Source organism: Corvus hawaiiensis, chromosome 4, assembly GCF_020740725.1.
Source record: "Corvus hawaiiensis isolate bCorHaw1 chromosome 4, bCorHaw1.pri.cur, whole genome shotgun sequence".
In the NCBI taxonomy this organism is placed as follows: domain Eukaryota; kingdom Metazoa; phylum Chordata; class Aves; order Passeriformes; family Corvidae; genus Corvus; species Corvus hawaiiensis.
The window spans coordinates 37,126,123-37,146,429 of record NC_063216.1 but is presented as its reverse complement, the minus strand read 5'-3'; the positions used below and the strand labels follow the sequence as shown (position 1 = coordinate 37,146,429).

The window sequence follows — 20,307 nt, the reverse complement described above, 5'->3', positions numbered from 1 at the left end:
ACACTGGCTCAAACATCTCATACTCACTATGAAACTGTTCTAACCAGCAATTTCAGTGCTGGAACTTCTGTTCTATCATTCTATTAAGTGAGGAAAAAAAGCAAAGCTGAATTAATATATAGTAATTTTCTTTCCCCTAGGGTTAAAAAGTAACATAAATTACCTCCATGTGTTCCATGTTTGTTGTCCGTTGGACAAGCAAATTATCTTTTTGTAACATCTCTCTGTATTTAGCAGTTAATGCATTGTACTGCTTATTGGCCACTTCTAGCTCAGACAATGGCACACTACCATCCAGCACTTTTTGCAGAGCTGCAATCTTAAAGCAAGCCATTTCCTATGAAAATAATCAACACAATAGGTTACTAAGGTCAGCTAGAAATTTAAATATAAAATTACTCCGCGTAAAAAGAATAATACTTAATATAGTGCTTTAGGTAATTGGTTTGTTTTTCTAAATTACTGTTCACCTTTAAAAATCTCCTGCAAGAAACACTGACAAAACTTCTCTGATTTTCCAATTCACAGGGTAATTTTACCAATAGTTGCCTCTCAAGGCACTGTCAAAACATATTTTATAAAACTAATACAGGCCCTAGCAACCTGCAAGGCCAGAAGGTAAGATACGACGATCATAGAATCACAGAATGGTTTGGGTTGGAAGGGCACTTGGAAGATCATCTAGATCCAAAGCACCCTGCCATGGGCAGGGACAACTTCCACTAGACCATGTTGTTCAGAGCCCTGTCCTTGAACACTTCCAGGGACAGGGCATCCACAACTTCTGTGGGCAACCTGTGCCAGTGCCTCACCACCCTCATAGCAAAGAATTTCTTCCTAATATTTAATCTAAAGCTACTCTCTTTTGGTTTGAAGCCCTTCCCCCTTGTCCTGTCACTACATCCCCTTATCAAAAGTCTCTCTCCATATTTCTTGTAGGCTCCCTCCAGATACTGGAAGGCCAGAATCAGGCCACCCCAAAGGCTTCCTCTTTTCCAGTCTGAGCAATCCCAGTTATCTCAACCCTTCCTCATAACAGCCACAGTGCTTTGGATGCAGCCCAGGACACGTTTGGCTTTCTGGGTTGTGAGTGCACGTGGCTGGGTCATGTCCAGCCTCTCACCCACCAGCACCCCCAGCTCCTCCTCAGCAGGGCTGCTCTCCATCTGTTCGCCCCCCAGCCTGGATTAGTACCAGGGGTTACCCTGACTCAGGTGCAGCACCTTGCACTTGGTCTTGTTAAACCATGTGAGGTTCCCACTGACCCACTTCTTGAGCTTGTCCAGGTCACAGTGCTTATTTAAACACAAAGGATATTTCTACAAAATTTGTAACAGCAATTAGCAAGCTTTTGGGTAATGCATTCAAGAAACTAGTACCAACTCAATTTAAAAACAAAGGGTATTTCTTTCCAAATAGTAAAAATAAAAATGTGTGCTATTACTACTATAAACTATACCTTGAATCGTTGCAAGTTTCCAATCTTCCCTGTAACTGCAGTCTCCATATGTGTTATTTCACCCTTTAGTTTCTCATTTTCTTTTCTGAGGTGTCGTTCCATTTCAAGTAAAGTGGTACACTGCCTTGTTAGTGATTTTTCATTAACTCGTAAAACAGTTATTTTTCTATTATTTTCTGCAAGTACTTTCTTTGTTTCATCAGGATCCATCTGAAGTGCATCGAGTAAATTCTGTAAAACATTTTTTTAACAAAGAACCTTGTTCAGAAATATGGTAAAGCACAACTATATACACAAGCTTTCTTGCATACTTTTTAATCTAGGTGGAAAAATTCCATTAATTTGTCCGAAATAATTTCTTTTTGCTAATAAAATATATACACACACTCAACATATGCCCAGGTATACAATATTCTAAGAAAAAGACGAATCTTCAAAACCAGAAGCTAGTACCTTGTACTGATTAACTGGAATTTTAATTAATGCTGACATTTTCAAAATTTATAAGAATGGTTCTCTGCATTCCCTGTCATCAGTCTTCCCATTTATAGTAGAATAAAAAAAAATGCATTGGAACAATTTTCTAAACAAAAGAGAAGTCCTGTGGCTCCAAACAAACCCTAATAACGTCCTACTTTGAAGACCAAACCTTTATTTGTAAAGTAAGCTCAGGATCCCTGCTATAGTAACATTTGTGTGTCTGTGTGCACACATGTGCTTGCATGCAAGTATAAATCCCAGGTGGGGCAGCGGTGGGGAGAGCAAACTATGGCAACTCAGGTCACAGAAGTCATGTGAGCTTTAGCTCTGCTGTCACACACATCAGCTTGCCAAGGAGACAGGTAGTAGAAATTGGAGCTGCTGTCTTCTAAACATTCCCAGTTACTTTCAACACCCTGTGATATCCTTGCTCTGTGTCTGCTTCTCTGTAAGGCCAATATGCCTTTGGTTAAATTTTGCAGTTTGGTGCCCAAAGACAACTGTAGCCATCTAAAATTGCACTATGTCTGTGATTAGACACCTGCATGAATTCCAGGAACTTCTAAATACCACCAATACTTTTCAGTTTTCTTAATGGAATATTGAATTCAAACTTGGTGGAAGTAAATCAAAATAGAAAGATGAATTCTGTTTCCTGTTTTTCTGAAACACTGATTCATTTACATTAACAGTTACTTATAATAAGATGCAATTAAAAGTAGTAACCTTAATTCTTAGTGTAAACTAATGTGTTTTCCAAGGGGTTGCTTGCATGCTCCCCCTCCCAATCAAACAGCCGGGGTAACAACTATTGTTAAGAGAGCAGTGTGAGTGTAAATAGTGTGTGTGAACAGTACACGTGAGACTGCCTTAGAAGGCATTTGTTCAAAACTGATAATCTTAAAGATCACCATTAACCAGACTGAATAGTAACCATAAAATTAGAGACTTGAAATAAAGAAGTTGTCAGCTTGAAAACTGGTATAAAAAAAGCATAAAAGCTTCTAACAACAGAGGCAGAAAGGGTTACAATACAGCACTCATAACCTAGTTCAGCTTCAGAGGCTTCTCCACTGCATCTTCTGCGCATTTGTGAGCGATTCTTCCCTGCTGGACACCACTCCTCAGCACTCCAGATAATGGTCTGGAGGTACTAAGTGCAACAATTAGGGACTCACACCCCAGGTGTGTGATGTGACCTCCTGGGGTGGCTTCTCTCCAGTGCAAGGTTAGCAGCCTGCAGGAAGGACAACGGGCACACACAACACTGGAGCATCCCCACACATACACAGCACCCTGGGGCACGCACAAGAGGTGTGTGTACACATTTTCCCATCTAACAAACCAGAGCAGTGTATTAAAACCTCTGTTCTATGTCCTAAAGTCCTTTTGAAAAATGAAAGCAACAAAAATTACTTACAGAATATGCCTTTATTTTCATAGCATCCTGTTCTTTTTGCTCTTCTAGCTTTTTCATTTCCTCTTTAATATTTTCTGATTCTTTCTGCCAGCTCTCCTTTTGACTAAAACAGTAAGGAATTTTCATTTATTATGATGAAAGACTTGATAATGTTTAAAACTGTAGCTTCAACAGCAACTCTGAAATATTGCAAACCAAGGTACTTACTTTTAGCAGTAATATAATTTGAAAAGCACATGATAAATTGTAGACGGATTACTGAAAAACAATACCCTCTCTTTAGGCTACAGCTTCTTAAATGATGAAAATGACTCTTCAGTGTCTTATCTGTTCTTATGTATATTATAATGCAGAGATATATATGCCTTACTTTCCTACTTTTTTGCCTGCAAATCTTTCCTTCCATTACATTTATTTTTATTTCAGCTGCATAAAGGACGTAACTTCCTGCTACAGAAATTAACAAGTTCCCACCCTTGTTTTGTTATTTCAGTGAAAAACACATTGAAAACATAAAAAGATTCAGCTCACACAGCTTCACTTGGCCCAAACTACTCTCCTCTACCCATTTTTATTTATTCATTTGAGAAAAAAAAAAAGACTGTGAACTTTCATACCTGTCTAATAAGGAAGTTCCTATAGACTGTATGGGATAGTTTAGGCTTGTTTAAACAATGGTAAATCAAGGGTATTTTAGAAGTGGTATTATCTCCTCAAAGAAGGTATCTTAGCTTCTTACATAATGGAGTAAAATGGAGAATGGAAGAAAATTCTTTGAAAGTGACTTTTAATGGGATGCCAAGTCAAAGAATCTCCTCAGGTAACTTCAATCTCTACCAGGTTTAGAGGAAGGAGCCTTGAATCATCATTTTTTCCCTGTCATTGGAGATATCTCACCTAGTAGTAAATGAGGCAGTATATTAGAGCCTTCAATAAAAAAGCTGTATCTTTAATGCTTTAAAAAGAGATAACATTGTCTGGGAATCTTAACTGATTCAAAGAACAAACAAAGGTTTCTGAGAGGTTAAACCCTTATTCTAGAAGCCACCTGGGTGACTGTTCGTTCCAATCCAAAGAAAGAGAGTATTCAAATAACAGTTTGTTAATTGAAAAATCCAAATCATCATATTTATCCCTATCCTCCAAACAGATGAAAACACTTTTTTAATTTTTTAACCATAAGAATAATTTAATAGAATTTAGGTTCACTGAAGCATATAAAAGAACTAAGAGCCTGAAAGAAAACCAGCCACAAAATCCTGACAACCTGAAATTTTCAGAGATCTCTGACTGTATTTGTACAGTAGTTTGCTTTTTTCCCCCTCCCCTCCTCTCCACTTCCAAAAACCTATTACAACCCATACTTGAAAGCAAAAGAAAATGAGGCTGAAGAGTCCATCACACCAGGTTCCACTAAAATGCAAGATATCCGATGCAGAAAGCACAATGAAATCCTCATAAAATATGCAACATGAGAAGAGTCCAGCAGAAAATGGTTTTGTAGGAGTTGTCTGAATCTTTACAGGACTGAAAAAAATGTATGGAGTCCCTATCCAAACATGGCAGCACTTATGACATTAACCAAAGGACTACTTCAACACAGCAGCAAATCTTGTTTCAAGATTGTTAAATACTTAGATAATTGAACTTTCATCATTCAGAAAAGAGAGCAATACCTTTGATATTCTTTATACAGCAAGCCTTGTTGATGACGAATTACTGCAAATTTTCGCTTGTAGTCCTCTACTGCATCTTCTAATTGTTTAAGTAACTTTTCTTTGTTTTCCAGTTCCTAATTGTTATTTTCAAAATAAAAATACAGAAGTTATTAATATAGGTTTTAAACACAAAACTAATAATCTAATCAAAATGGCAGTCCTTTGTGTTTTCATGATAGATGCTTCTGTTATGAACTATGTGAACTACGGATATGAAATATGTATTTTCTTTAGAAGCAACAGATGAAAAAAACCAGTGAGCTTCGGCATTCACATTAACAGGTGTGAAATAGAGCACAATTGCACTGCAGGTTACAGGCCTTCAAGTTCAAAACACCAGGACCCATTGCTAGCCTACAAAGAATACTAATTGAATGTCTAACTGGGAAGTGGCATTTTCTTCTCATTTTCCCAAATACTATTCTACTTTACAAGCATATAGAGTTGAAAAAATATTCTCTAATGAAAAAAAAAATATCAACGACAGAAAAAGATAATGTAATAATAATAAAAAGGTAACTTTTTTTTTTACTCCAATTCTGAAATAGTCAATTCTTCATTAATATAATCCTGTTTGCTATGCTTCCCATGGGAATCACTGGAATCTGTTTCAATGTATTTATGCCTCTATTTACAATTGTTGATGTATTTTTGACAAATAATGGAATGAAAATTCATATAATAAATTAATAGAGACCTTGGCTCTATAGGGAAAAACTGTTCAAGTAGGATTTGCACATGCAGACTCAGGTGTGGAATCCAGACAGCAGTAAGAGAGAATTTCTCATAGAAAGAGTGCAACTGTGGAAGTAGAAGGAAGAGTGGGCAAATATTTAGATCAAAATCCAGATTTAAAACAAAAAAAATCTGAACTGCTGTTCCAAAAGTTAGTTAACTATTACCTTTCAGGTTTACAGCACAGCAAAATACTTACAGCTTTAAATTACAGAAGAGCCCAAAGAGCTTAGTAGATGTTAGAACACCAAAATAATTTTGGAGAGATCTCTTGTTTCCACACACGGCATACTACTGGATTTTGGAGGAATTAGATACATGTTATGAATACTCTTTATTTCAAGGAATATATGAGTTACCTGTGTAAGATGTATTAAATATTCATTCAGAGAATTAATCGTACTAACACTTGAAGGAGCCATTCCTTCTGGAAGATTCACTGTTTGGAAGACAATATTGGCACCTTCTGACTGATGTAGTAAGCAAATTTCATTTTTCATTTGTTCAATCTAAAGAAAGGACACAAAACCATAAAGCAGTAGCTCTTGCTATTAGATTTAAAAACAAATTATGAAAAATATATTGCTACATCAGTTGTGATTAATAACTTAATTAATTTTCACTTATATTCTAAAACATTCTAATACTCCTTAAAATAACCTTTTAAAAGTGCTATGATTTCATAAATCATTAAATGCATAATAAATTCATCCAAATTTATCAAATTACCCCAGCAATCAGGGTAACTACACATACCACCACAGTTTTATTCCCAATTGTTTAAAACACAGTGCATTCTACTCCTTTAGTAAGATTAAGTTTTGGAAAGAATTATTGCAGTGGTTATTTGGCAGTTTTTTCTAAACAAAACTTTCCCTTTTCATTTAATTTAAAAGCTCTCTGGTTCTCTAACAGTATGTAAAAAACTATTCTAGAAGATTAGTTTCTGGCAAATCTTTTTGCATCACCAAAGCTGTCATAAAAAGCAAATTTAAATTTGGCTTCTTGTAAGATAATAATCCATTCCTCATTCCTTCCCTGGAAGAAGCATTCTACAGAATGAACTGTACGACTTAAAACAAGATATAGGACTTTGGAGAATGATTCATAATTTCAAACACCTAATTTCTGTTACATATTTATCAATAAAAAATGGAAGACTCCTGGCTTTTTTGAAGAAATAGATCACTGAGCTTTTTTGGGCACAGCTCTCCCCAGAAGACAGGCATGCTTGGTGTTTAACATGAGGGAATATTCCAAGGATAAAGTAACATTAAGAAGAGTAAGATCCAAAGTTAAAACGGAATTAGTAGGTCCACTACATATATTTCAGTAAGATTTGTACAATTACACTGTTTTCATAAGCTAAATTCAGTGTCTTATAGATTGTGTGGATTGTTCTATATTATCAGAACAGTCACTTTTGAAGTACAAAATAAATTATATAAAATAAATTATATACCTTTTCATTGGCACTTGCCAGCTGATTAGACAAACTTGTTGCCTCCTTCTGAGTCTCTCTTAGCTCCTGTCTCAATTCCTCATTTCGTCCTGTAAGCTGGTCAACCTGAGCTTTCAAGTGCACACTAGCATCAAAGATCCCCTCTGAATTCTTTGACTCCATTGCCTAATGCAGTAAACATTTAATTAACAAAACAAAGAAAAAGTGCAGAAAAGCTTTAACTTTTTTCAGAGTCAACTGGAGCCCTCAAGTTTAGACTACATGAAACTAGCAAAAAGCATGACATTTTAACATTGTAACATCTATTTAACAATTTCCTGACGGTATATTTGCATAGACTATGACTTATATGGTTACACTTTCCTGGAAAACGCCTTGTTTTTTGTAAGATGTTTGAATAAAGTGTTTTTTAAAAACATTTCCTGCAAGTCCCATAGAGATAAAAAGGCAAATGAACTTTTAACAAAGCTTTATGAGTGGGACAACAAATTTGCCAAGGACAGTTTTATTATAGCCAGCTGAAACTAGGGGCTTTTTTAATTTTAATGGCAATCCCTTCTCCTGTATATTTTAATTTACCTTTTTAAAGGGGAATCACACTAAGAAAGCATATGTACAAAGAAACCACCATTAAATTTTACATTAAACTAATAACTGAGGAGGACAAAAATACCCTGTAATTCCTATAAAGCTAAATAATACTTTAAAAAGCAATCTTACATGAACTAAACGATCCAGACTAGGGATTATCAAGGCTGTTTCTCCTCCCTTCATACTAGAATCCTTCTGCATTTCCTTGATGGCTTGCAATATTTCTTTCATTCCTTGTTCAAGTTGCTTATTCTCTTCTGATAACTCTTTTACTGTAATAAAAGTTGTAAATATGTTTAAAAGCACTGAAAAAAAAAGAGTTAACGTTTCCTAGGACATTTCATCATGATACCTGTTGATTTGATTAAATTAAAAGAATGAACATACATAGGCATAACCAATTATGAAATTAAAATCAGAGCTGCTAGGAATATGTGGGAGGTGTACCTTACTGATGAAATACCAAGAAAAAACATAATTAAATGCTTCATGGGAATGCAATTGACTTCACTGAACCTCCCAGTCTTCAATGTTTACTTCACTTTAAACTTCTGTAATAGCCGGACTTTTACCGGTCCAGAAACACGGCTATCTTGGAAATGTCTGGGTGTAACAATGAAGTATCTAGGAATTGCCTGAATTCCTTCCGCAGACTGAGAAAAAAAGGGCATTTAAAATTATGTGGCTTTCAAGGACTCTCAAGACCCCTACCATCAATAGTTTCTCAATGAAACTCTGATTTCCAGCACAAAGCAAATAGTCTGAAAACTTTAAAAAACTGAAAACACCTGTCAGGACATTCTTTGCATTCAAACAATATGGCTAATCATCCTGAACACCCAGGAGTGAACTGCAACAACTTGAGCAGTTTCACCAAGTCTATTTTGAAAAGTCAGAAAGAATTTTAAGAATTCACATTCTCTGGGGAAAAAAAATAAGCTTCTTGTCCAAAGAAATTAGAATTATTTTTATTTTTGAGTTTTCAAGCAGTGTACTTCAGCTAACATACATATGTAAGTAAGCAGCAAGTGGCTCCAATTCCCCAGTACTTCCTTTGAGCCAGAAAAGCTCTACAATTACACAAGTTATACAATTGTTACAACTGGGATTACTCCCACACTTACAGCCCTTACTAGGCCTGAATCAAGAAGGAAAAACATGAGACGTAATAGTTTAATGTATTTAGTGTGAACAAACTATGTTTCAGCTACTATCACTGATTTAGTAACACTACATATGTATATTTACATACACATGCAAAGATATACACAGTAATATGAACATAAGATTTTTTTTACAAGTCAGATATATATGATCAGAATTCTAGAAACAGAAAAACCGAATAAGCTAACTATCTGCAGGTAGCTCATAATATTCCCTAGTTTTAAAACAGGTTGCAACTTACATTTAGATTGAAATTTGGCCATTACAGTCCTGTTCTTCTCCAAATCTCTCTCTCTCTCACGTAATTCAGTTGCAAGATACTCATTCTAAAGAAAAAAACATAAAGTTTCTCCTAGACAAGAAAATACACAGAATCTAGTTTTAGCAATTTAATATTTTAGTCACAGACTTCTTCAAATCTGAAGTATGCATTCATGAAAATTTCTCTGTCCATGTACTGATTTCTTGCCTAAATAGGAACAGCAATGGATTCACTGGAATAATTACATGAGGTGTATCCCATATAATACTGTCCATAGCGAAGTATGTACTCTTGGGTCATGCAGCAGCTGGAATAGTGGTCTGGTACACACCAGAAGTCTGAGAGGGTGTGTAAGTTGTTGCTCTGAAACACTGAGAGCTTCAAAATTGCACTTGTGTTTTAACTAGTTGTCACTTTATCACTTGTTCAGAACCAAAATGAACTGAAAAAGTACTTCTGCTTTTTTCCAAGTGATCTGAATTCTCATGTATGCCAGAAGATCTTCTAAGTAGATTTCCCACAGCCTTTCTGTTTTCAGCTATATTCTTCTCTGATTTCAGAATTTCAACTGGTGCTACTCTATCTGCAAGTGTGTTTCTCCATTCTGTATTACATGAGCTGCTAGGCTGTTATTTACAAAACATACAGAATATTCACTAGTCTTCTAGAAAGTATTACAAACTGTTCATTCTGGGATTTTTTAAAAAGCAGTTAATAAAAGCCCCTAGATAAATATTTTAACAAATATTTACAAAATAGGGGCTTTTAATTTTTGCAAGAGAAATACAAGGAATGTTCATAAACTTGCTTTATGAACCAACCTTTGCTTTTACTTCAGCAATGTCATGTCTGCTCAAGAAATCCAACTTCCTCATATTCTTTCCCTTCTCTTCGGTAAAGCTATCAGTCATCTGTATATTATCAGCATCCAATCCTAAGGTGCAAGAAGATGTACAAGTAATAAATTATTATGAAATTTTAATTGGTCTCCAAGCCAAAGAATAGACTCCATTTATTATATCTGAGTTCTAGTTTTCTACCTTTCCATCTGAGCACATTATGCTATCCTGGGTAGCACGGAATCAAAATTCTAAGAATTTCAAAACACATGAATTAAGTAGATTTACTGGAAATTTTGGGGAGATCACCCTGCACTCATTGCAAGGCAATGACAGAAGTCTCAGTGATGCATTACAAGTCATCACAACTCAGAAAGATACTGGGCTGTAAGACTAGGAAATCCAAAACCACTCACCTCTTCCTACAGATTCAATGCAATCTACTTAGCCTTTTAATTTAAATAAATGAGTAAATATAACATAGCTACATTAAGTACAAACACAATATTTATACTTAAGTATAAACAGAATAAGTTCTGTTTATAAGTATAAACAGAATGTTTTTGAAAGGACAGTTTAGAATAAAAACATCCTACCTGTTGTCGCAACTCTTCTTCCTTTCTCCTGAACCAACTTACGAATGTGTTTTTTCAGTTCAATCCTTTCCTCTTCCAGTCTTTCAATCTGCATATTATTATTCACAGATCAGTATTCCATTTTGTTTCAATATATTTTTATTATATAGCTCTTACACAAAAATAGCATTTATCACTCACCTCTTGCAAAAGGATCTGGTTTTCAGCTCTATATTGCTGCTGCTTCAGTGCTTTGCTGTTTCTGAATTCATTTAAATCAATCATTGTCTTTGGCTCAAGACCTAAAACAAAATATATCACAGTTACTCATTAAGGAGGAACATTAATGTTAGTTAATGCAGGTAATTTATGTAAGAACATAACTAGACAGAGTTAAAAAAATAGTTTGTTGATAGTTGAATATATTTCAACTATCTATAAAAATATATAACTATCTATATAACATATACACACGTCCTACACTCCATGTATTAAGACAAGAAGAAAGCTTAATTTTACCTCAGTTACTCAAAACTGCAATTTTACCTCAGTTACTCAAAGTGCAATAAAGTGGCCTTATTTACATTTAAATTCTTCTATTTAAAAATAAGCCTGCTGAAGTCTTCTCTGTGTTTTTCATCTAGCATTATAACTTCAGGATGCTGTGGTTTCCAAATACCGTATTAGGAATTTTATTATGCAGTGTGTGGTCAAAGAGGAATCAAAACCGAAAAAGAGTACAGAACCTATTCTCCTACTTTCTTCAGTCAAAGGAATCTGTAAGCCAAGTTCATTCATGCAGTTTTCCAAACTAATTAAAACTACTTGGAAATATTAGCAGAATATAACAAATTATTTCCAGTGACTTGGTATTATAAAAAATTTCCATAATAAAATCCTATTTCAATTTTTACCCAACAAATAATTGAACATGTACTGGATACAGCATACCTAAGCGTTCTCTGAGTTCTTCATTTTCATCAAGAAAGTCATTTATTTTAAGTTCAAGTTTATTGACTTCCTTAATTAACGTCTCGATCTCATGTTCCCGTATTTTGACTTGCTTTCTTAAATCTTTGATTTCAGCAACAGCTTCTTCCAAACCATATATTCCCTGTAAAAACCCCACATGGGAAGTAAGAACAAAACAACCAATAGAAGACTTACTAGATTATGAATCTTTCTTGCATCATTACACAGACAAGAAAAACGTTTTTCAGCCTCTATCACTTTTCTGCACTATGCTTAGTGAAAAAAGTTACTCAACAAAAAGCAGATCCTATAAATCTGTCCTTGAATACAGAGGAGTCTGCATATTTCAAAAGTGAGTCCTCCAACTACATGATCCTTTGAAGAATCATACCTTGAATGTTCAATTACTGTTCAAAAGGGGAGGGAAGAGAAAGGGGAATACCATCAAAGTCATTTATTTAATTTTTAATTAGAACAATTAAATAAATATGGAAGGACAAAATGCTCTCTTAAAAATATGATGAATACCCTCTGCACTCTGAAAAGCTGTTTACCAGTTCATAGTCTCTCATTCTTTTCAAAGTCTCAACAAGTTCTTTGTCCTTTTCTCTAGCATGTGCTTCTGCCAATTCCGCTGATTTTTCAGCCTCCAAAGTTCTCTCTTCCAGCATTTTTAACTTTTCTTGCATATCCCCAATTTGATTCCGTGGAGCAAGAGAGGAGTGACCTGGAAATAAAAACCTTGGTGTTTACAATTCAACTAGGAATTCTTGCTATCTGCCATTAATCAAGACAGAAACACTTCAGAAAACATTAAAAAGGACATATTCATTTCCTGCTCTTTTTAATTGGGAAATTAAAGACACTACATATAAGAGGTCGGGTTTTCTTTCCCACAATAGTTCCTTCAAACAGTATTTATCATAAGTGAGGGCACAGAAGGGAAATCAGAATTTATTTGGAATTGCGTGCTACTACTCCTTTTCAATTCTTGATGGAGCTGAGACCTGGTATGTTATGCTCTAACTTTTACAGAACAGGTATAATTTTATTACCCATAAAACCCACTGAGGTAATCTGGATAAATGTAAACTCTTCATGAATGTTTAATAAAAGAAAATGAAGAAAATAGATTAGAGACTAAAATTACTCAAATACTGCAATTATTTTTTCCTGTATTTCTAAAAAATAAAGAATGCACAGTAAATTTGTGGTTTCTGATTTTCCTAATTTTGACATGAATATAAAATAGTCATGTTACCTTTATCTTTTTGGAGATCATGTTTTAATTTCTCAATAACGAATGCATTTTTCTCCATTTCTTTGGTATACTGTTCAACTTGCTCAGTAAGCAATCTTATCTGAGCATCTCGCTCTTGCACACCCTACACATACAAAAAAAAAAAAAAAGAAATTCCATTAAAGGATCCTTCTTTACTGACAGGCAAACTACCAATACAGAACACCACATGGTAAATGAAGAAATTACATGTAGCTAATACAAAACAATTTACAGAACATCAAATATACTATACTTACAACGGAGAGTTCAGGTATTATCTAGAAGTTTGGTATATAAATGCAAAGTGGGAAAAATAAGATTGTAAAAATAAAGCACTCAAACAGAAAAAAAAGCAGAATTTTAGTATAATGATTTTAAATGGTAACAGTACTCTCAGAGTTTGCCAATGTTAGATGAAAAGTTCCAGATGATACAGGTTTCTTGCAGCTTCCTCATAAACAATTGCCACTGGGAACTGAGAAATACAAGTTCAAGATTGCAAGGACTAACAATCCATCCTACATGACACCTGAATTGCAGACAGCCTTTCAGCAAGCCATCTAACTTTTAAAAATTGGTATCACATCTTGTTTTGCATCCACATACATTCCGAAGTACACGCAGACTGTGGAAGTGACTTCTATTTATACTATGCTATTTCCGTACTTGCACATGAACTTTAGAGACAACATAGAAAGCTTAACGTCACTTTTTCTGTGATGAATAAAAACGTGGTAAAAGATAAAAAAGGCTTTAAAAAAGTTACAAGCATGAATAATACTAATAAAATGTAAAATAATAATAAAATGTAATAATAAAAACATAAAAATCTCAAGGTTCTTACTCTATACCACTGTTCTGAAAAACAACTTTCAGGCTTTCTTAAAAATATAACCACATTCAGAATCTAAAAGTACAGAACTTAGCAAAGTTGTAAAGACTTAAATATAACTCTTCAGAATATAAACATACATTGAAGGATAGAAAGCTCAGTCCATTTTGAGTAAAAAACCTGAGCAGTAGCTTGATTTAGTTTTTAAATGTCTGCTTAAAATACAGCTTATTTCCACAAAACATTTCAAAATGCCATGCTAGTAATGCCCCCTCCCTCCCCTCACCCCCCCAAAAAAGCAATCTCTACAGCCATCTATTCAGATAAAACCAAACAACTGCTTATCAAAGTTACTTTCAGCTGCTTTCCTCTTCTGATACCTAAGGCTGATTTGTATTTAAGTGTTTTTTTCTCTTGAGAAGCTATCTGTCACTAGGTCTGGAAGACTGCGTAAATATATCTCACCATACTGCTCAGTCTACAAGAACGCAAAATGTTACATAAATGTCAATACACATTTACTTAAAAAACTTCCAGCAAGGCTGTAGAAAATCATCCTGGAATCAGAGTGTATGCTTTCCATAATGACTATTTCAGGATTCCTAATGGACCACATTATTTTGGGGGGACGGGGAGGGGGTTATGTTTTTTAAGAAAGTGGAGACATTCAAATTCATGAAGAACTATGTAATTTTACGTGAATATGAGAGATACACAAATTCAGCTAGCTCTATCATACAATGAACCACAGAGTTAATCAGATGAGACAAATGAACACAGAAAATTAAGTACTAGGTAAGATTGTTCCTTAACTAACAAATTTAGTGCACAGAAACTAAGCTATATTTTAGAAACACTAAGTACGTGTTTCTTAGAAATACATATAGCTAGAAAAGATAAACGTGAAAGTAACAGAACCAACTACCAAGAGTTCAGGTCATACATAGATACATACATGCCTACATAGAAGTTTTCTTTGTACATTGTCTATTAAGCTAACTTTACAGTCGAATGAATCGACCTGTCTCATAATTCTCAAACTTAAGTATTTTGTATTTGCAAACTATGAAAGACTAAATATATATTTGGTCATGAGCATATTTAGTGAATGGTCATTTCTATGTGTGCAATGCCTCACATGGACTGTACCTGCTGAAGGCATAGTATACTGTTTCTGTCTACATCAAGTTGGACCATTTTCATTTTCTCTTCCAAGTTAAACAACATTTGCTGATACTCTAGGAGTTCATCATCTTTTGAAGCTAAGATTTTCTGAAAAGAAGATAAAATACCATCAGAACACCTGAAGTAATTTCTAAAAATGATTTTAAAAGTACTAAAACATACCTTCCATTCTTCAACTTTTGCATTTACAGCTGCCATGAGTGGATCATCTTCCTCGTTCTTTGCTTTCAGTTGGTCTGAAAGATCCTGAACCTAGACATGCCATTTGCATGAACATCACATTACAAAAAGGTTTGGGTTTAACCAGTATTTATGTACAAACACACTACATCGAGTACATAACATTTAATAGATTAGTATTACAGCAGCAAGGGAATGACTTTTGAGTACAGTACATGACTAACATTTTATACAAAAAAAAAGTTTGTGATCTGCAGTCAAATTTTAAAATCTGTACCACATTCAAAGATCACACCACTTTGAAAGAGTGTTACTTTAGAGAAGTATGTGGTTTTAACTGCATAGATAGAATGTTTTAACTTAAGCTAAAATATGAAAACAGAGTAGAAACCTAAAAAAAAATTATACTAAATAATGAGTCAGCTCTTACTTGAAATTTGTAGCGATCTTTCTCTTTTCTTAATTCATCCATAATAATATCAGATTGCTGCACAATTAGTTTCATTTTGCTATATTCATCAGTCATCTTCTCCATTTCTTGCACTGATTCCTCAAGATTTTTCCTCATTTCTTGGTTTTGAATCTCTAACTTCTCATTAGCTTCAGTCAAATTCTGCAAAAATAAAGAAAAAACAGCTTTTAGAAAGTGCCCATCTTAATATCTGAATAAGAACTTGAAAGTTTTACATGAAATTAGCACAGAATAACATATTTTACCTCTAGGTTACCAATATCAATGAATCCAAACAGCAAATAAAAGACATAATATGTCATAATACTAAGTTAATAACTTCATTACTTCTGCCAGATTCATAGATGCAGACCATATGCATGACAGAACCATACCATATTATGAATTCCCTTACTCCAGGTGACTTTATCTCTAAATTGACATGGTGTCATGAAAAACACTACGGTCAGTAAAACTCCAATATATACTCAATAGAGTGAATAGATTTTTACCTGAATTTCATCCAAATACTGGACAAGCTCAGAGCTTCTTTTGGACAACTGTGATGTGTAATCAGAAACCTCTCCTCTTCGTAATGGAATAGTTTCTTTTTGAGAATCTAATTGCCTCTGATAGTCAACTACATCCTGATGCAATTGTTCATTCTGCACAGAAAGCAATCCAAACTTAAATCCATTTCTAAGAGTTGAAGACAAAGTCATTGCATTTCTAACAAGCTAACACAAACAGCAAAGACACTCAAAACCCATCCAAATTCCTACGGTCTGTTTTAAAAGTCTCAGAAGCCTCACCTTTTTCTTTATGCGCTTTTTCTTCATATTAAAAAGGAGAAAACAAGACCAAGAGAACAAAGCATGAAAAATATTAGAAATAAGTTTTGCTTTAGGAAGACTAAATATTAATCAATATAGAGCCAAAAAAAAATAGCTTTCTTTATACCTGTGCGTGCATATACATACATACACACACCCATGTAGAGGGACATTTTGACAAATGATTCTCAAGGTTTTACCCCAGGACAATAATTAAACAAATCTACTTGGCAATAATATTTAAGAAAAATACTAAAAATTCAAAACCCAAAATCCAGGCCAAACTAATACACAGTAGGACTATGCAAATAGAAATGTAAAGAATTGCTGACCTCAAATAACCAAGTTTCATTGGAGCAGATGTACCACATATTTACTTTGCACTACTAAACAGGAAATGTTCCAAAATTAAACATCACAACAAAAATTATAAATACAGAAAGACAATAATACATCTATAAACAAATATTAAAAATACAGTAAATCAGCAATAATTTTTGCTAACCTCTCTCCTGAATCTGATGTTCTCATTTTCGGCATCTTCAACTCGAAGAGCAAGCTACAAGATAGAAAACCTTTATATGCATCACTGACACCACAAAGAACTCCAGAAACAGAAAAAAGAAAACAAATGCACAGCAATCCTGTTCCATCAATGGTTTCATTTTTTTTTTTAAATTTCAGAGGCTTTTTTCAGAACCTCAATTTTTCAAAATATTTGACAAAACAGCTTCTAGAGATGTCAAGCTCAAGTCCTTCTTACCTGTTCATTCACTTTCTTCTCCTTTTCCAATTCTTTTTCTATATCTGTTAACTGTCTCTCTTTTTGTTCCAATTGTTTTTCCAGCTGGCGGATCTCATCACGCAAAAAACGAGTATCACGACCACCAGCAGATCTTTGTGCCATCTTATAAGCATAATAATAACATTATAAATACAGTAGATATTCAAAGTAGAAAGAACTAAAAACACCAAAGCAGATGCTAAGACTAAAATAAATGGGATTTTTCAAGTATAAAAAAGTCAAATAATTATTCACCCAAGACTGGTGCATATTCAAAAAACAATAAAAAGCATTTGCTAGAATGTAGGGCTAGTTCATCACTTTGCAAGATTAAATACTAGTCTAAAATCAAATAATTAAAAAACTCCAGCAGAGCACCCTATACACTAGCAAAATTTTAAAACATACCTCTAATTCATTCTGAAGTTTCATCAGCTTTGTTTTAAAATTATTTTCTGGTAAAACAGAACAGATACAGTGAATTACCAAACAAGGTAAAAAACACATAAACCAACAATGGTAAACCTTAGACTTTAAATATTTGGCTTCATTGAAGCAATTAACTTCAGAGCAGTTGGTATTTTGTCCAGTTCTCTAAATCCAAGAAAAGCCACAAAACAAGAACAACAAAAACCTAAAATCCACATTTAACAAATGTCAATTTGTTAGGAACAGCATAAAAAAGGAACAGCATATAGGAACAGCATAAAAAAGCTTGCTTACCACATTTGGCTTGCTCTTCCCCAGCTTTTTCAACTTCTTCTAGTGCCAGTTCTATCTCTTGAGTTTTCATCTGAGAAAAGAAGCATAGTAAGCAAAGAAGAAATATTTACTACTAAAAGAAATTAAAAGATTTGTCCATAGACCTCATGTTTAAGACATACTTACTTTGAGAAATTTGTTTGCATTTTCCATCTATATAACTATGTTAGTTCAATTCACTTCACTTTCCACTACTAAATTCCAACAGCTACAAGCAGGTACTCTGGTGCAAGCACACTTTTAGCATATAAATTACCTTACGAGTGAGCAGTGTTTTCAGGAACAGGGGAAAAAAAGAAAAACTATGTTTCCATTTAAACAAAAAAAAAAAAGCATCTGCAGAATTGTAGAAAGTAAGCATTAGTACAAACCTTTAGAAGCGATTGAGTAATTTTAAAAAGGTGTATCAGTTTTTCTGGAATTTCAGTTTTTAAGTCTTTCCCATCAACCTAAGGAAAGAGACAAAAGTGGTTTTACACTAATATCAGTGAAATCCACAAAATAAAGCTTTCATGTATGTGAAGGACCAGAGACAGTTTAGTGAAGAAGGTATAACAAAATCCTCATGTTCCCTTTTTCTCAAGCACCTTGAACAAGATATCCAGCAACCTGTCTGCTAGTTCCTCTTGACGAGGCAGAGTATCTGGATCAATTTTCATGAGCTTCTTCCAATCTAAAATGGGTGCCATATCGAAGTAATGATTTTTTTTCCTGGAACAAAGATTAAAACAACAGTTATCAGGTATTATCAGTGCATATCAGTTTTAGGTCAAATGATTTAATGGAGGCTGGCCACTGAACCACACCATATGATTCTAACTGTATCCATTTGTAACACTGAATAACATTCTGTTCACATTTTGATCTAGTGCAAACTAGCAGGCTATAATAAAACCATTTTTCTTTAAGTTAAAAATTACACCATACATAGTCAATGAATTTTTAAAACTATCAGTGAAGATCAAGACACACATGAAACCTGTATTTTAACTTCAATATCCTTGTTTTCTTCACCATCTCCTAATGTGGTATTTTTATGCCAATGAACAAACACAAAAATCATTATTTCTAATATTTAAAACACGACCAATACCTTCTTTAGTTTGATACTGTGAGCACCAACTTCTCAACATTGTATTAAACATCACTCCTTTTGGATTAGAATACTTGAATTGACAAAGTACATTAATCAACCTGGAAACTGAGAAAAATCTCATCAGAAAGTGGTGGAAAGTTTTCTTCTACTGCTTACCTTCTGGTTGCTGTGGGCCACCGTGATTTCTCACACACCTAAAAGTCAATGCAGCATCTGAAAAAGGCAGAAGGGATTGGAAATCTTGGATTATTCTGTTCTCTGGAGCTGTCTCTAGACTTTCTGATCAATATTTCAAAAAGTAAATTCTGTCAAGTTTAAACCAGAACATTTTTAACCTACTTATTGCCCTAAGTTATGAATATAGCATAAATGGTTAAGAAAAATTAAGAAAGAAATAAAGCTAACTAGAATAGTAAATGCAGTATTATTCAAGAAAACTAATGACACAACAGGGGTATGTATTTTATAGAAAAAAATCAATCTCAATTAATAACTTCAACAATGCTGTATTCTGAGCACAATATTTTGAGATCTGATCCATCACGCATCCTGTTCCTCATTCAGCAGTTTAAAGACTCAACAACTGAAACCTCCTTCCTTAATAAAGGCCTGAAACTGGTATTACTTTCCAAAACAAATATGCCTAAGCATTCTGAAAGAAGAGCTGTAAGACTCAGAAATCCAGCTGTATGTTTAAGGGAGGATAAAAACGACCCTTTCTTCATCTTTTCTGAATATGTGAAACACTTGAGAGCTCCCCTATATTTACTATATTTCTTCAATGTTTGCTAAACATAAAACATGGATTACATTCAATCCATGACTTCACAAGGATGACACCTTATATGCATTTTTGCTTTACTGTTTTGTTGTAGATGACAAAGGATAATACAAGGACCATACTGGCACTTCTACTTATTCAGTTAACTGAATACTACTTGATCTCAATAACATACTTGTCTGAGGATCAGAGTTCTTAAACATGTTCATTTTTTTCTTAAACAATGGGATGTAGAAGTTAGGAGTCTGAAATGCTCAACAATCAAAATTATTCTGAAAGAAAATACACAACCTTACTACTGTCAATCCTCTCCTACCTTCCAACTCTCATATATCTTTTTCCCTTAACTTACAAAATGTCGTAAGAAACTATCAGTCCTAAAATTTTATCCAAAAGGAGAGATATCCGTACATAAACAGCAGAATCTAACTTGTTGGGAGACCA

At 34.1% G+C, this 20,307-nt stretch overlaps 1 protein-coding gene across 4 annotated transcripts in view; it reads right to left on the bottom strand.

Annotated features, from left to right (window-relative positions):
- Nucleotides 1-20,307, bottom strand: part of CEP290 (centrosomal protein 290) — a 49,533-nt gene that overhangs the window by 27,304 nt on the left and 1,922 nt on the right. For 2 of the 4 annotated variants that reach the window (XM_048301337.1, XM_048301339.1), the window contains exons 2-27: nt 19,239-19,295; nt 18,574-18,697; nt 18,358-18,435; nt 17,948-18,017; nt 17,633-17,679; nt 17,204-17,347; nt 16,946-16,999; nt 16,420-16,440; nt 16,120-16,272; nt 15,587-15,769; nt 15,139-15,228; nt 14,941-15,063; nt 12,939-13,062; nt 12,232-12,404; nt 11,657-11,819; nt 10,907-11,007; nt 10,727-10,814; nt 10,113-10,225; nt 9,271-9,355; nt 7,995-8,137; nt 7,275-7,439; nt 6,172-6,321; nt 5,036-5,151; nt 3,360-3,462; nt 1,460-1,690; nt 164-337 (exon numbers count right to left, since the gene is read on the bottom strand). In XM_048301337.1, the coding sequence (XP_048157294.1) occupies nt 164-337; nt 1,460-1,690; nt 3,360-3,462; nt 5,036-5,151; nt 6,172-6,321; nt 7,275-7,439; nt 7,995-8,137; nt 9,271-9,355; nt 10,113-10,225; nt 10,727-10,814; nt 10,907-11,007; nt 11,657-11,819; nt 12,232-12,404; nt 12,939-13,062; nt 14,941-15,063; nt 15,139-15,228; nt 15,587-15,769; nt 16,120-16,272; nt 16,420-16,440; nt 16,946-16,999; nt 17,204-17,347; nt 17,633-17,679; nt 17,948-18,017; nt 18,358-18,435; nt 18,574-18,675 (2,994 nt within the window). In that variant the 5' untranslated portion in view covers nt 18,676-18,697; nt 19,239-19,295. The remainder of the gene's footprint in view (nt 1-163; nt 338-1,459; nt 1,691-3,359; nt 3,463-5,035; nt 5,152-6,171; nt 6,322-7,274; nt 7,440-7,994; nt 8,138-9,270; nt 9,356-10,112; nt 10,226-10,726; nt 10,815-10,906; nt 11,008-11,656; nt 11,820-12,231; nt 12,405-12,938; nt 13,063-14,940; nt 15,064-15,138; nt 15,229-15,586; nt 15,770-16,119; nt 16,273-16,419; nt 16,441-16,945; nt 17,000-17,203; nt 17,348-17,632; nt 17,680-17,947; nt 18,018-18,357; nt 18,436-18,573; nt 18,698-19,238; nt 19,296-20,307) is intronic. The other 2 variants (XM_048301338.1, XM_048301340.1) reach the window with 1 other exon arrangement.